The sequence below is a fragment of the Ahaetulla prasina genome, chromosome 1 (genome assembly GCF_028640845.1).
Source record: "Ahaetulla prasina isolate Xishuangbanna chromosome 1, ASM2864084v1, whole genome shotgun sequence".
In the NCBI taxonomy this organism is placed as follows: domain Eukaryota; kingdom Metazoa; phylum Chordata; class Lepidosauria; order Squamata; family Colubridae; genus Ahaetulla; species Ahaetulla prasina.
This window is the reverse complement of record NC_080539.1, coordinates 281,468,815-281,481,015: the sequence shown is the minus strand read 5'-3', so window position 1 is coordinate 281,481,015 and position 12,201 is coordinate 281,468,815. Positions and strand designations below refer to the sequence as shown.

Sequence of the window (12,201 nt, the reverse complement as noted above, 5' to 3'; positions counted from 1 at the left end):
TTCTCCCACAAGAACTCAACTTGGAGAGGTTTTATTTGTCATTGGGGGCGGGGACAATGCAAAAATCGAATATTGTCCAATGTTTGTGTTCGACAGGTTAAATTAGAGTGGTTTATTTGATTATTGTGTTCTACTGCTGTAATCCAGGGCAGAACACTTTGTGAAATTCGATTTCATCATAGATTCAGGTTGGGAATGGGGGGGAGACTTGTGCTAATTATTGGACGGTGAATCTTAGCTGAGAGAAAAGCTGTAAAGAAAAACTCACAACTTCGACTCTGTCCACGGCAACCCCATCTTCAGCGTCCTAATTCTCCCAGGAATTGCTGTTACTCTCTTATTCTGAATTATTAAAAGACACTGATGTCAGCCATAGACGGTCAGTTGCACAAAACGAAAGAGCGGTCGGGAGAAATGCCTCCATCCAATATCCATGGTTTTCTTCTTCTTGAAAGGGTATTGTTTGCCTTTGTTGGGAAGATGACAAAAGTTTTAAAGGCACGCAACTTGAAAGGGTGTCAGCTGCGTTTTTGGATCACTGCCATGTATACAGTGTAATAAACTTTGCATGTCAACGCCAGAGAAATTTAAAAGCATCCATTTATTTTTTTTAATTTTAGCACTAATATGAAGGGAAAACAAAATCCAGCCTGCTTAAAGCTGCAATCCTATAAATATACCCTCACCTGGAGGAAGTCTCACTCAACTCAAAGGGACTTATTGCCAAGCAGACTCACTCAAGGGATGAAGCTTTCATTATTAATAGATAGGATAGCTTTCTATCTTATTCTAATGGCAGGCAGACTAATTTGCAGAAAATGCCCCCGTGCAAGATTTTCTCCAATGGAAAAGGGGCCGACAGCCATTTTGAGATCTGAAAGACAACCACACACCTGCCAATTGTGTAGATTAGTTCCTTTACAAGTAAGATTTCTTTCCGGGAATACCATTACTTAAGCTTGCATGCTTTCCTTTTCCTGTTTGCTCTGCAATTTATAGAATGGTTGAAGCTGGAAAGACCAAGTCTTGGTAACAAAGAGCATCTCTGTAGCTTTGGAAGGAGGAGGTGCGTCTTAGCACCTCCCCCACAACCTGAAATAGTAAATTAGAGTTAATTTTTTAAAAGGCCATTGACTGGTTTTCTTTGAAGTGTATACAGTTAGATAGGTATGATTCTGGATTTCCTAATCTGATGGAAAAAGTACCCAGTTAGCCTAGCTTTTGAGGAAGCGGGAAAATGGCTGTCCTGCTCCTCTAAGGCCCTTAATTTCTCCTTTGGAAATGCTACCAATAATTTGGGAAATTTTAGCCAGGATTAGCATTTTCATCCCACCCACTCCCACCCACCTTCAAAAAGTAGTACAGAAAATCGGATTTATTTTAATCCCACCTCATTACATTTCTAGGATGTAGGGACGGATCGCTTATCCATCAAATAGGAAAATACTCGTTGTACATGTTTGGGTGCCCCGCCCCCCACTTTTAAAAAAAACCCTAGAATTATCAATAGATATCAATAGATATCAGGACTATTTTGTTTTGCGTCAAAGTTCCAAATCCACAGCACTCTTTTCAACCTATCCGCACACAATTCAAAGAGAGAGTATTATTACAAGCCGCCGCCCCCCCACCTCCTCCTCCCGGTAAGCAAGTAGATCCCTTGACTGAGCTCTCTTCTCTGATTTGACAGAGTCCTAGAGAAAAAGCAGAAGCCCGAGGACAACATCGAGTTGACGGAAGATGGGAAACCCCTGGACGTGCCCGGGAAGAAAGCGCCTCTGTGCGATTGCACCTGCTTCGGGTTACCTCGGCGATATATCATCGCCATCATGAGCGGACTGGGTTTCTGCATTTCCTTTGGAATCCGCTGTAACCTTGGGGTAGCCATTGTGGACATGGTCAACAACAGCACCATCCACCGAGGAGGGAAAATCATCAAAGAGGTGAGCGAGTTCCAGGAAGAATCCTCCCCTCTGCGCACAGATGATTCCCGAATGCCTTTCCCGACATCCATGTTGGGAAGCCAAGGCTCTACCAATCGCCCCCTTAGGTTGTGGTTTGAATTATTCCCGTGTTGGAGAAAAAGAGGCGGGTCTTTAGAACAAGATGCAAAGCATTGCAGAGTAGAGAGGTCAAACAAGACACGATAGCAGTGTTCCAATATCTCAGGGGTTGCCACAAAGAAGAGGGAGTCAAGCTATTCTCCAAAGCACCTGAGGGTAGAACAAGAAGCAGTGGGTGGAAACTAATCAAGGAGAGCAGCAACTTAGAACTAAGGAGAAATTTCCTGACAGTTAGAACAATCAATCAGTGGAACAACTTGCCTGCAGAAGTTGTGAATGCTCCAACACTGAAAATTTTAAAGAAAATGTTGGATAGACATTTGTCTGAAATGGCGTAGGGTTTTCTGCCTGGGCAGGGGGTTGGGCTAGAAGACCTCCAAGGTCCCTTCCAACTGTTATTATGTTATGTTATATTAAGGGTGCCTTCGGAGTGGCGAGTCCCCCTTCTTGCTTTTACTTCCCACCCCTTCTTTCTCTCTCCCTCTCTCTGCCATTTCCCATAGTAGTGAGTTTCCCTCACATTGGTTGCGTTTGTTCATTTTCCTGTTAATGACAGCCTAGCGCCCGGTCCGAATTAAATAAAGATACATCCCCCTTTGATCATCTCACCCTTCTTTCTCCTCTGGAGGAGCACCAAATGTAGGACACCTTCCCCTTTCCCTATTATTTCCACAAAGCCTCCCAGAGAACTGTTTGGGCTTCAGCTCAGATCATCCTAATCTTTTAAGTAACCAGTTGAGACACCCGTCTTGGCTTTGACACTCCGCTAAACCTCCAAATTCTACTGCAGAAGACCAAAAGAAAAAAAGAAAAAAGTGAAAACACCCTCGAACTCAGCTCGGCTTCTGATGACCTCGTGGACACGGTGTTTTGGCAACAGTACAACAGGCGGTTCGCCCTTTCTCTTTTACAAGGATAGCGGTCCATTTTTCCAAGCGAGGAAGATATTGGAAAAAGACTACCTGGAATGGAATCGCAAGTGGTTAGTTGAGAGGAGGGAAGAAGATCCGGAAATCCCAGGACTATATAGGCTAGATTACAAAAGGCAGTCGAACTATCTGTGAGAAGATAGTGAGAAATCGCGACTCTGCCCGCTGCCATTCAACCTGCATGGCCGGGGTCCATGAAGCCATCAGGAGTTGAGCGCGATCTAAAGGAGACCTCAGTCTGCTCTCCCCTAAAATGAGAATTCAGTTCCTTCCCCCTTTTAGGAGTGTTGATTGAAGTTTCAGTGGTTAAAATGATACTTCCATCCGGTTGTTGTTGGTTTTTTTTGGGGGGGGTGGGAGGAATATTTTGCAGGTTTGCACCGCCTGTGGATTAAAAGATAGATCGTACCCTTGTAAAACAGGGTGGCCCCGCTAGCAATCTCCCCCCCCCCGCGCCTTTACTTGAATTAGAGGCGTCTCAGGTCCTAAACCTGACACCTGAATATGTTATGGACCTGCCTCGCTCTAAAATCGAAGTGGGACAAGGATGTAGCTATTAGCTCGGCCATCTACTCTTTCATGTCGATAATGAATAATGATTATGAATACTAATTCGCCTCAAAAACGAAACATCGAAAAGGCCTGGAAAAATGTTGGGAAACCTTGGATATACATACATACATACATACATACATACATACATACATACATACATACATACATACATACATACATTGGAAAAGCGAGTGGGGCGGAGAGGGGGACCTTATTAAGTTATGGGGAAATTCAGATAACCTACAGCAAGAGGAGGTCCCTAACCTCAGAGCGTTTGGGGTGGTAGAAGGAGAAGCCCAAGGATTGAGGTGCACAATAACAAGGTACAATCTTGACGCAAGCAAACATTTTCTCCAGGGAGAAAAGGCAGGAATAATTATGTTGAGTAGTAGCCGAACTTCGCCAATGAGCTCTCCTGATCCATCAAGAATAGAACCGAGTCAATAAATGGGAAGACAAGTCTCTGTCGTTGGTTTTGGCTCAGACCAAGCAATTGCTCAGCTGGTGTAACCTTGTGCGATCTTTCCTTTCAGAGGAGGATCACAGCCGCTTTGGTATTTTTTTTTGTCTTTGTTTATCGGTCAGCCTAGTCAGAATTGGATGTGTCATAAAGACGCGTTTCTTTGCCCCCGGCAGGTTACCAAATAAATAAATCAAAAGTCAGGAATCAATTACAATTACAATCACGGGAGATGGGGGCTTTTAGTATCCTATCCTAACGACTCTATTTCTGGTGGAACCCATTAATAAAAAGAGATAAACGACTCGGGATACTTGTTGAACATAGCAGAATAAAGGGACAACAACTCCCATGTGAGTACGACAGACAGCCACGGATAGCGTAATTCCGTGGATTCCCGCCCCACCCCAACCTCTCGCTAGAAATGCTTTGATTTAGCCAGGGTTTTTTGTTTCCACCATCAACTCTCTCTCTCTCTCTCTCTTTCCTTTATCGCTTTGGAAGAAAGCGAAGTTCAATTGGGACCCAGAAACAGTTGGCATGATCCACGGTTCCTTTTTCTGGGGATATATAATCACGCAGATCCCCGGGGGCTACATTTCATCCAGGCTGGCAGCTAACAGGTAAGCGCAGCAGCCTACATCTATCTCTTCTCCGGCTGCGATGTTGAAGTCAAGATAGTCTTGTTCGCACCACACTGTGTGAATTTGGGGGGGGCGAGGGGAGGGGAGGGGGAGCTAACAAGCCCCCCCCTCCCCACGACTGGTGTGCAACCTCATAGTGTGCATACTTGGGCGTCTTCGCCGGTTCTGCTTTGCGCACAGGGGGAGGGGCAAAATGTCTTCCTTTAATATCACAGCGTTCCTTACAGGAAGAAAGAAGCAAACAAGTTGAGTCCCCATTTTTTCCCCCTGAAGGGCCTTCGCTTCTCCCTGGCTGTACGCTGTCAAGAGAAATCGGGAAATCAGTACAAAACGAGGACAGGACTTCTCCCTTCTGAATAATGATAAAAAAGCGCATTTAAATTGCGCAGGCCAGTCGGCCACTGTTTAAAATTCCCTCTTCTAAATGAACAGTTCAAAGCGCAGGAATCCCGTTCTCTGGTCTTTAATGGCAGGTGGTCTAAAGCAGGGGTCTCTAACTTTGGCAACTTTAAACCTGGCGGACTTCAACTCCCAGAAATCCCCAGCCAGCTTTGCTTTGCTGCCTGGGAAATTCTGGGTGTTGAAGTCTGCCAGGCTTAAAGTTGCCAAGGTTGGAGACCCCTGGCCTAACGTACCATTTTATAGAATGGAATGGAATGGAATGGAATGGAATAGAATAGAATAGAATAGAATAGAATAGAATAGAATAGAATAGAATAGAATAGAATAGAATAGAATTCTTTATTGGCCAAGTGTGATTGGACACACAATGAATTGTCTTGGTGCATTATTCGATGGGATCGTTTCCTAAGTAAACTATACACTTGTACGTTTGCACTCCTTGAACCCGTTGATTTGGCTCTGCTTCAAGTCACCGGGCCTCCTTTAGCTTTATTCTCCAAAGGTCATCATTACGGTGTTCCCGCATTTTAATCTAGGGATTCTCTGTGCCACGTTCTCTAAGCCGATTTACACCAACGACCTATATTATTGGGATAGGTTTTTTTTAAATTATTTAGAGAGGGAGAAGGCGGGGCTTAAAAATACCGCGGTATCGACCGTCTCTGGAGCCCAGCCCAGAACGGGTTGGCTTGGTTTTAGTTAACAAAGCCTTGTTTTCAAACGACTAGGATTGCTGCTTTTCTTAAATGTTGCTACTATTACTATTGTTCGAATATAGATGTATAATCCAAATATAAAATCTATTTATTTTTTCCCCGTTTGGTTCTAAATGGCATATTATCGCTGCTTTTGCAGCTGGATTATCGACCACGGCTTTATGTTTAACGCGTCTTTGCTTGTTGGACCATTTCACCTGTCTCTCTCTCTCTCTACCTGGATTTTCTCTCGATCAGAAGTTGCTTAGAGAGGTGTGATTCTATTTTTTTTTTTTTAAATATTATTATTATCATCACCCTGATGATAAAGATCTGCTAGATCTTTCGGACTATCACTGAGGCTGGCTTGAGTGTGTGTTTTTTTAAAAAAATTCTTAATTATCTCCCTTTTCAAAACAACCAGAACAAAAGAGACTCACTCTTTCTCCCTCTCCCATTAAAAAACAGCGACGGTGTTATTGATGGCTAAGCAATAGAGTGAATGAGCCGCCTTCTGTACGGAGCCAGGAGGAAGGAGAAAGTGACTTCCGAGGGTTTTGCAGAAAGAAAGGAAAGCGGGCAGATGGCGCGGGGTAGGGTAGGGGGGTTCTTAAGGCTTCGTTTCTATGGTGTCTGGCAAGAGGTTTCAGGCACCCAGGGAGCGAATCTACCTGTTAATTGGATCCTGCGAGGATTCAGGGCTCAGAACGTGCTCAGCTCTGCTTCCGAGCAGCGCTTGCTCCCCTTGCTAATTAAGGAGAGAAGTCAGAGGTCCTAGCGCCGCTCTTTCGCCAGCCTCAGCGAGGACGGTAGAGGACGGCTCTTGAGAAGGCCAAGGGGCAGTCTCTAAAAGGCTCTGCCATGGGGGACCGGGCTTTTCCTAGTCTCCTCCGGTAAGACTGCAGGCAGGCGCCCCTCTTGAGGCCCGAGAGCTTCATTAACAAGGGAACCACTTCAACTGCCAAGCGAAACTCGCGATTGTCAGCTGATCCTGTCTTGGTTTCCTTGACACCCAGGCCGAAGCCTTCGCCTGCTGGGTTTTTTTTTATTATTTTTTTTTTACCCTTTCGTGGGTACCTCTGCTAAGGTCAGACATTCGGGTGGGAGGTTCATAGGTGGCGTTATATCACGACGCTCTGACTCACAGACTGAACTCGTGATGAATGAATTCCCTGTTCGGTATATCGCGCCAGCCTAGGCAATTGGGTAGGTGAGGAAAACCCTAACCAAGCAAACTTAAGGGGGAAGTTATGAGAACACCGGCTGAGCGGTGCAAATTTTTAATCGGAAAGAGGAATGTTGATTTGGCACGGCGAAGGAAGGAGGCGGTGTAACGAGGTACAAACGGATGCACTGCGAGGTGCAGTGATAAATCAAAGATATCCCCCCCCCCGAAACTTTGAAAACGTTTCTCTTCTCAATCCAGGAAGCTTCTTCAGTTTTTCAATTCTTGGATGAGAAGCGAAACGTTTTCAAAGAAAACATCAAGAAAGTCCAATTGTCCCCCCCCAAAAAAAAACCCACACCACTCTGGGGACAACCATGACCTGGATGATTGAGAATCTCCACAGCCATGCGGTGATAACGTTTCCAGAACAAAAAATAATCTGTACTTTTTATCTGAAGTCTGATGTAAGTGTGAATCTACAAGTAACGATAAGGAAACAAATTTTCAGTGCTAACTTTCAAGGTTACAATATGTCTGCCTGAAAGGCTGATAGCACAAGCCCATTTGTTCGTGCAAGCTATTCAGAAATTACAATATAAGTTGTTTTGCAAAGGTGATCCAGTGGCCCGACTGAATTTTCAAAACAGACGAACTTAAACCTTGCAATTTCTTACGGTGAAAACTGGAAAGACATATTATCTAAAATAACTCATTGATGTCTTTCTAAGCGCGGGGGTGACTATGCTTATAGCTCGAGCCCCTTGTTTTGGGGGGGAAAAACCACCACGGTTGCCGGACGAGCTTCTATACAGGAAATCTTGATTTGAGAATAGAATTCTTCTCCATTAATTTCCCCTACGAGAGCCATCACTCGACAGCCTGTGCCTTCCACATTAAGAAAGATACTGTATTCAGAAGACAAGCGTGTATGTATCAGGGGTGAAATCCAGCAGGTTCTGACAGGTTCTGGAGAACCGGTGGCAGAAATTTTGAGTAATGCGTGATTACTCACGCATTAGCCTGCGTGATTGGCACGCGATTAAGTGATGGAGCGCTTCCTTGGCCTGCCTTTTGGTGGCGCAGTACGGACGTGGGGAAGTGAGGCGAGGGAAAAAGAGCTGCCCAGCGGTCCTCCTAAGACGCGGTGTGGGGGGGGGGGCTGTGGTAGCTGAGAACCTACCGTATCGACGTTCGGTCGCAGCAGTATATGTGTATGTTTGTAGGAAGGGCTTTTAATCGACCGCGTTCTTGCCTGGTTCAGGAAAGCTTAAAGCCGGGAGCCCAGGTGGCCTGTTGTTGTTTTTTTAAATGTGTAATTCTCCCCTTTCGCCTAAGTCTTCAACGGGGGATGGAAGAGCAGTAGTAAGAACAGCTATGCCGACTAAGTAACAGTTGTAAACCGGAGGTTGATGGGGCTGCGATGAGCGAGCTGAGACAGACAGCCCTCAATTTACAAGAACAATTGAGCCCCAAACAGATGTTGCCAAGTGAGAAATTTGTCGAGTTATGCCCCGTTTTACAACTTTTCTTGCCAGGTTGGTTAAGTGAATGACTGCGGTTGTTAAATTGGTTTTCCCCATTGACTTTGCTTGTTTGAAGGTCGCAAAAGGGGATGGATGACGCGGCTCCAGGGACAAGGCAAACGTCATAAATGTGAGTCAGTTGTCAAGTGTCCGAATCTAAATCACGTGACCATAGGGATACTGCCATGGTCATAAGTGTGAAAAATGGTCATCAGTCACTTTTTTCAGTGCTGTTGTAACTTTGAATGGGTCACTGAGCAAACTGTTGTAAATCAAAGACTACCAGTATGTAGTTGGTAGAGATGACTGTCCTTTTAAATAGTAGGAACTTTGTACAGGTAGTCCTTGATTTACAACAGTTCATTTAGTGACCAAAGTTACAACAGCACTGGAAAAAAGTGACTTAGGACCATTTTTCACACTTGCGACCATCCGTTGCATTCCCTTGGTCACATGATGTTTGGGAACTGACTCATATTTATGACAGTTGCAGTCATCTGATCAGCTTATGTGACCTGCTCACAAGCAGAGTCAATGGGGAAATCAGAGTCGTTTAACCATAATGTTACTAACTCCGCAACTGTAATGATTCACTTAACATCTCTGGCAAGAAAGGTTGTAAAAGGAGGCAAAATTCACTTAACAAATGTCCCACTTAGCAACATAAATTTTGGGCTCAGTTATGGTTGTAAGTTGAGGACTAGCTACACAGCAAAAATAGTGGAGTCACCAGGGCATTTTTATAAGGGCCATTTCAGGAAGATGTGGCAATGAACAAAGGCAATGAACAAAGAACCATAGTGATTACCTTTGCACCAGGGGTGAAATGCTCTCGAATTGGACCGGATTGCACAATCCGGTAGCGATCATGGCCGGTAGCGATCCAGTAGAAAAGCTCCGCCCACCCACCCGGGTGTCATTACTTCCTGATTTTAACTAGGAAGTAATGTGTTTTTTACCTTCTGTGCATGCGCAGAAGGTCTACGCGTGCATGTGCACTTCCGAACCGGTAAGGAAAGTAAGTAGATTTCACCCCTGCTTTGCACTACAGTGTGCAGTGTCAATGTCGAATGCTAGAGGCCTTCACTGGGCAAGGCAAATAGAATTCTTTATTTTTTATTGGCCAAGTGTGATTGGACACACAAGGACTTTGTCTTTGGTGTATAGGCTCTCAGTGTACATAAATGTACATAAATGATGCTGAAGTAGAGAAACGATCTATTTGGGGGAGAGCTGGCTGGCAGCACTGTTTCAGACAAAGCCAGACTGCGGTGGCTATTTTCTTCCTATGGCTGATTTCAAAAGAGCTTGTTTGCATTGGTAGAAAAACGCAGCAAGAGGGTTTTTAATTCTACTCTAATTGCAGCCTTTTTGGATAATGCCATGTTATTTACCTAACACAATGGGGTAAGATACATTCCGGAACCTGTCTGAGGACTTATCTCTTATTATCCTGTTCAGTCTTGGGTTAATAGGAAAATAATGATAATTATGTGTTTGAGGCAATAAAATCCTAGCAGAGTCGTTCAAGGCACCTCAGCCTCTCATTGTTGGCCAATGCTGCTCTTACATTGGCTTGGGGAGAATCAGAGAAGTTTTGTATTTTATGTATGTTTTTTAATCTGCATATCCAAGCGAAGAGATACACAATTTGAATGGCTTTTCTTTTTCTTCATTGAACAGGAAAAGAGGATAAGCCTTTTATTTGTAAGCACTGAAAAATATTTAAACCCAGTGTCACTCAAGATCTCAGGCTCAGCACCATAATTCATAGATTTCAAAACTTACCTTTTTAAAACCATATAGTAGTTGATAGAAATTCAATAAAATGGACAGTATCCAAAAAGGCAATAGCATCTAGATTTTTTTTTAAAAAAAAATAGAAATTATAGAAAGCTGAAAATTATGTAAGCAAGTTTCTCTTTATAGTATAATGAATACTTTATCACAATGGGCAGCTTTAATTTAAACCTGATTAGAAATGCAAATATTTAATCCATGATGCATCAATAAATCAGTTATTTCATCTGAAATCAATTATGCTATTAACGAGCTGTTGTCATGCACACAGTAGTGCCCTTGTGACTCAGTTTTAGTGAAAAGGGTTATATGGTGATCGTGACAGGAATTAAATGTTATTCATATATGAGTTATACATAGATGAGTATTTATGCTAGAACTACCATTACGGAATATGTATTGTAGTAAATGTAAATGATCCGTTTAATTATTGACACTCATGTTAAGTCTTATCCTCCCTAAATAAATTGCTATAAGTCATGTCAATATAAAAACCTTGTATTTTTATATTAATGTGGTGCATGCGAAAACGTGTTATTGGCATGCCCAAATACATTTCTGTGGATTTCTGTTCAGACAGCTGATGAGTGAATAAAGACATAAAAGCTATAGAGAGCAAATCACTGCATAGTAATATGACACTTAGCTATGATTACATGTAGATTTTAAATTTGTTCATTGAGAATAATGTGGACAGAAACTGAAGAGCTTCAAACTGGATGTATATTTTTCCAGTGCATATTTTGTATTCAGATGCAGAGGAAATGAAACACTTAGGTAAATATTATTATTACAAAAACAGTTTGTGGCCATAATGTGGAGCCCCATACCTGCAATATTCATCTTTGCTATGTTTGCTTCCCTACAGCCAGCACGCACAACCCCTGATCCAACAAGCGTTCATTGTTTGTTGTTCATTGCTTTTAAAAAGGGATAATAAAAACAAAATCCTTACAAAGGGAGACAGTAAACAGCAGGACCCCCCACCTATCCACTTCAACCCATCAGCCTCTGGGCTGGGCTTTTATGCTTCTTCACAATAAAAGATACCTTACGGATGGGCCGTGCAATAAATATCTTAGTCAAAGACTCCGTGTTATTTAGTGACATTATAAATATAAATAGTTATTTCCAAATTAAGGCAATGATCATTGAATAGGAAATGGACGGTAGTTCAATGTAAGTATTTGACATGTAAAGCATTCACATGTATTAAAAAAAAGCAGGAAACATAACTTCACACATCATATATGCTTATGGGGTGTGAACCAAGATCAGGGAAAGGATCTTGTGTCAACAAAAGTGATAACGTTAGTTGCCCCAGCCAGCAAATCTTATAAGGATTAGATTTATCTCCAAATTTCTCCAAGATAGATAATCAGAAAGATAAAGTTCTACCTCTCCTCATACATGCGAAAGGTGGCAAGGAGGCATAAAGGAATGTGTGTGGGTGTGATACTACTTTCCACCCCACAATGGCAATTTTTAAATTTGTTGTTCTTGTTCCAAGGTCAAGGATGGGAAGTGCAAAATCAAATCTCCCAGAGTCTCTTGCACTGATTGGACTGTCTGGAAGAATGAATAAGTGATGATTGACTTGGGCATCCTAATTGTTGTGACCCAGGCCCAAGTAGGTAGTAGGAAACTCAGTCAATGTAAAGATGAACAAACTTTATTAACGCAGTTGAGAATTAACTCATTCTCAGTGTAGTCCAAATTAAATTGAAGCAAATTCCTCCCAACACAATTCCTCAGCCTTATCACCAACCTTGGTCCAATTAGGCAAACTGCCAAAGGCCTTTCTTGGCAAAAGTTCAGAAGACACCGATATAAAACAAATGCAGCAAGACAAAGCTATCAATGTTGCTTTCCGACAAAGAGCCCAAGAGCCGTTATTGGTCTTTTAAGCCTTATGGGAGGGGCCAATCATCTCTTGGCCCTACTCCCGAGTCGTCCTCTTTT

General features: G+C 43.0%; 1 protein-coding gene across 1 annotated transcript in view; it reads left to right on the top strand.

The window, feature by feature from the left end:
• Window positions 1–12,201, top strand: part of SLC17A6 (solute carrier family 17 member 6) — a 66,673-nt gene that overhangs the window by 1,747 nt on the left and 52,725 nt on the right. The window contains exons 2-3 of the mRNA XM_058162498.1: window positions 1,691–1,943; window positions 4,512–4,630. Coding sequence (XP_058018481.1) covers window positions 1,691–1,943; window positions 4,512–4,630 — 372 coding nt within the window. The remainder of the gene's footprint in view (window positions 1–1,690; window positions 1,944–4,511; window positions 4,631–12,201) is intronic.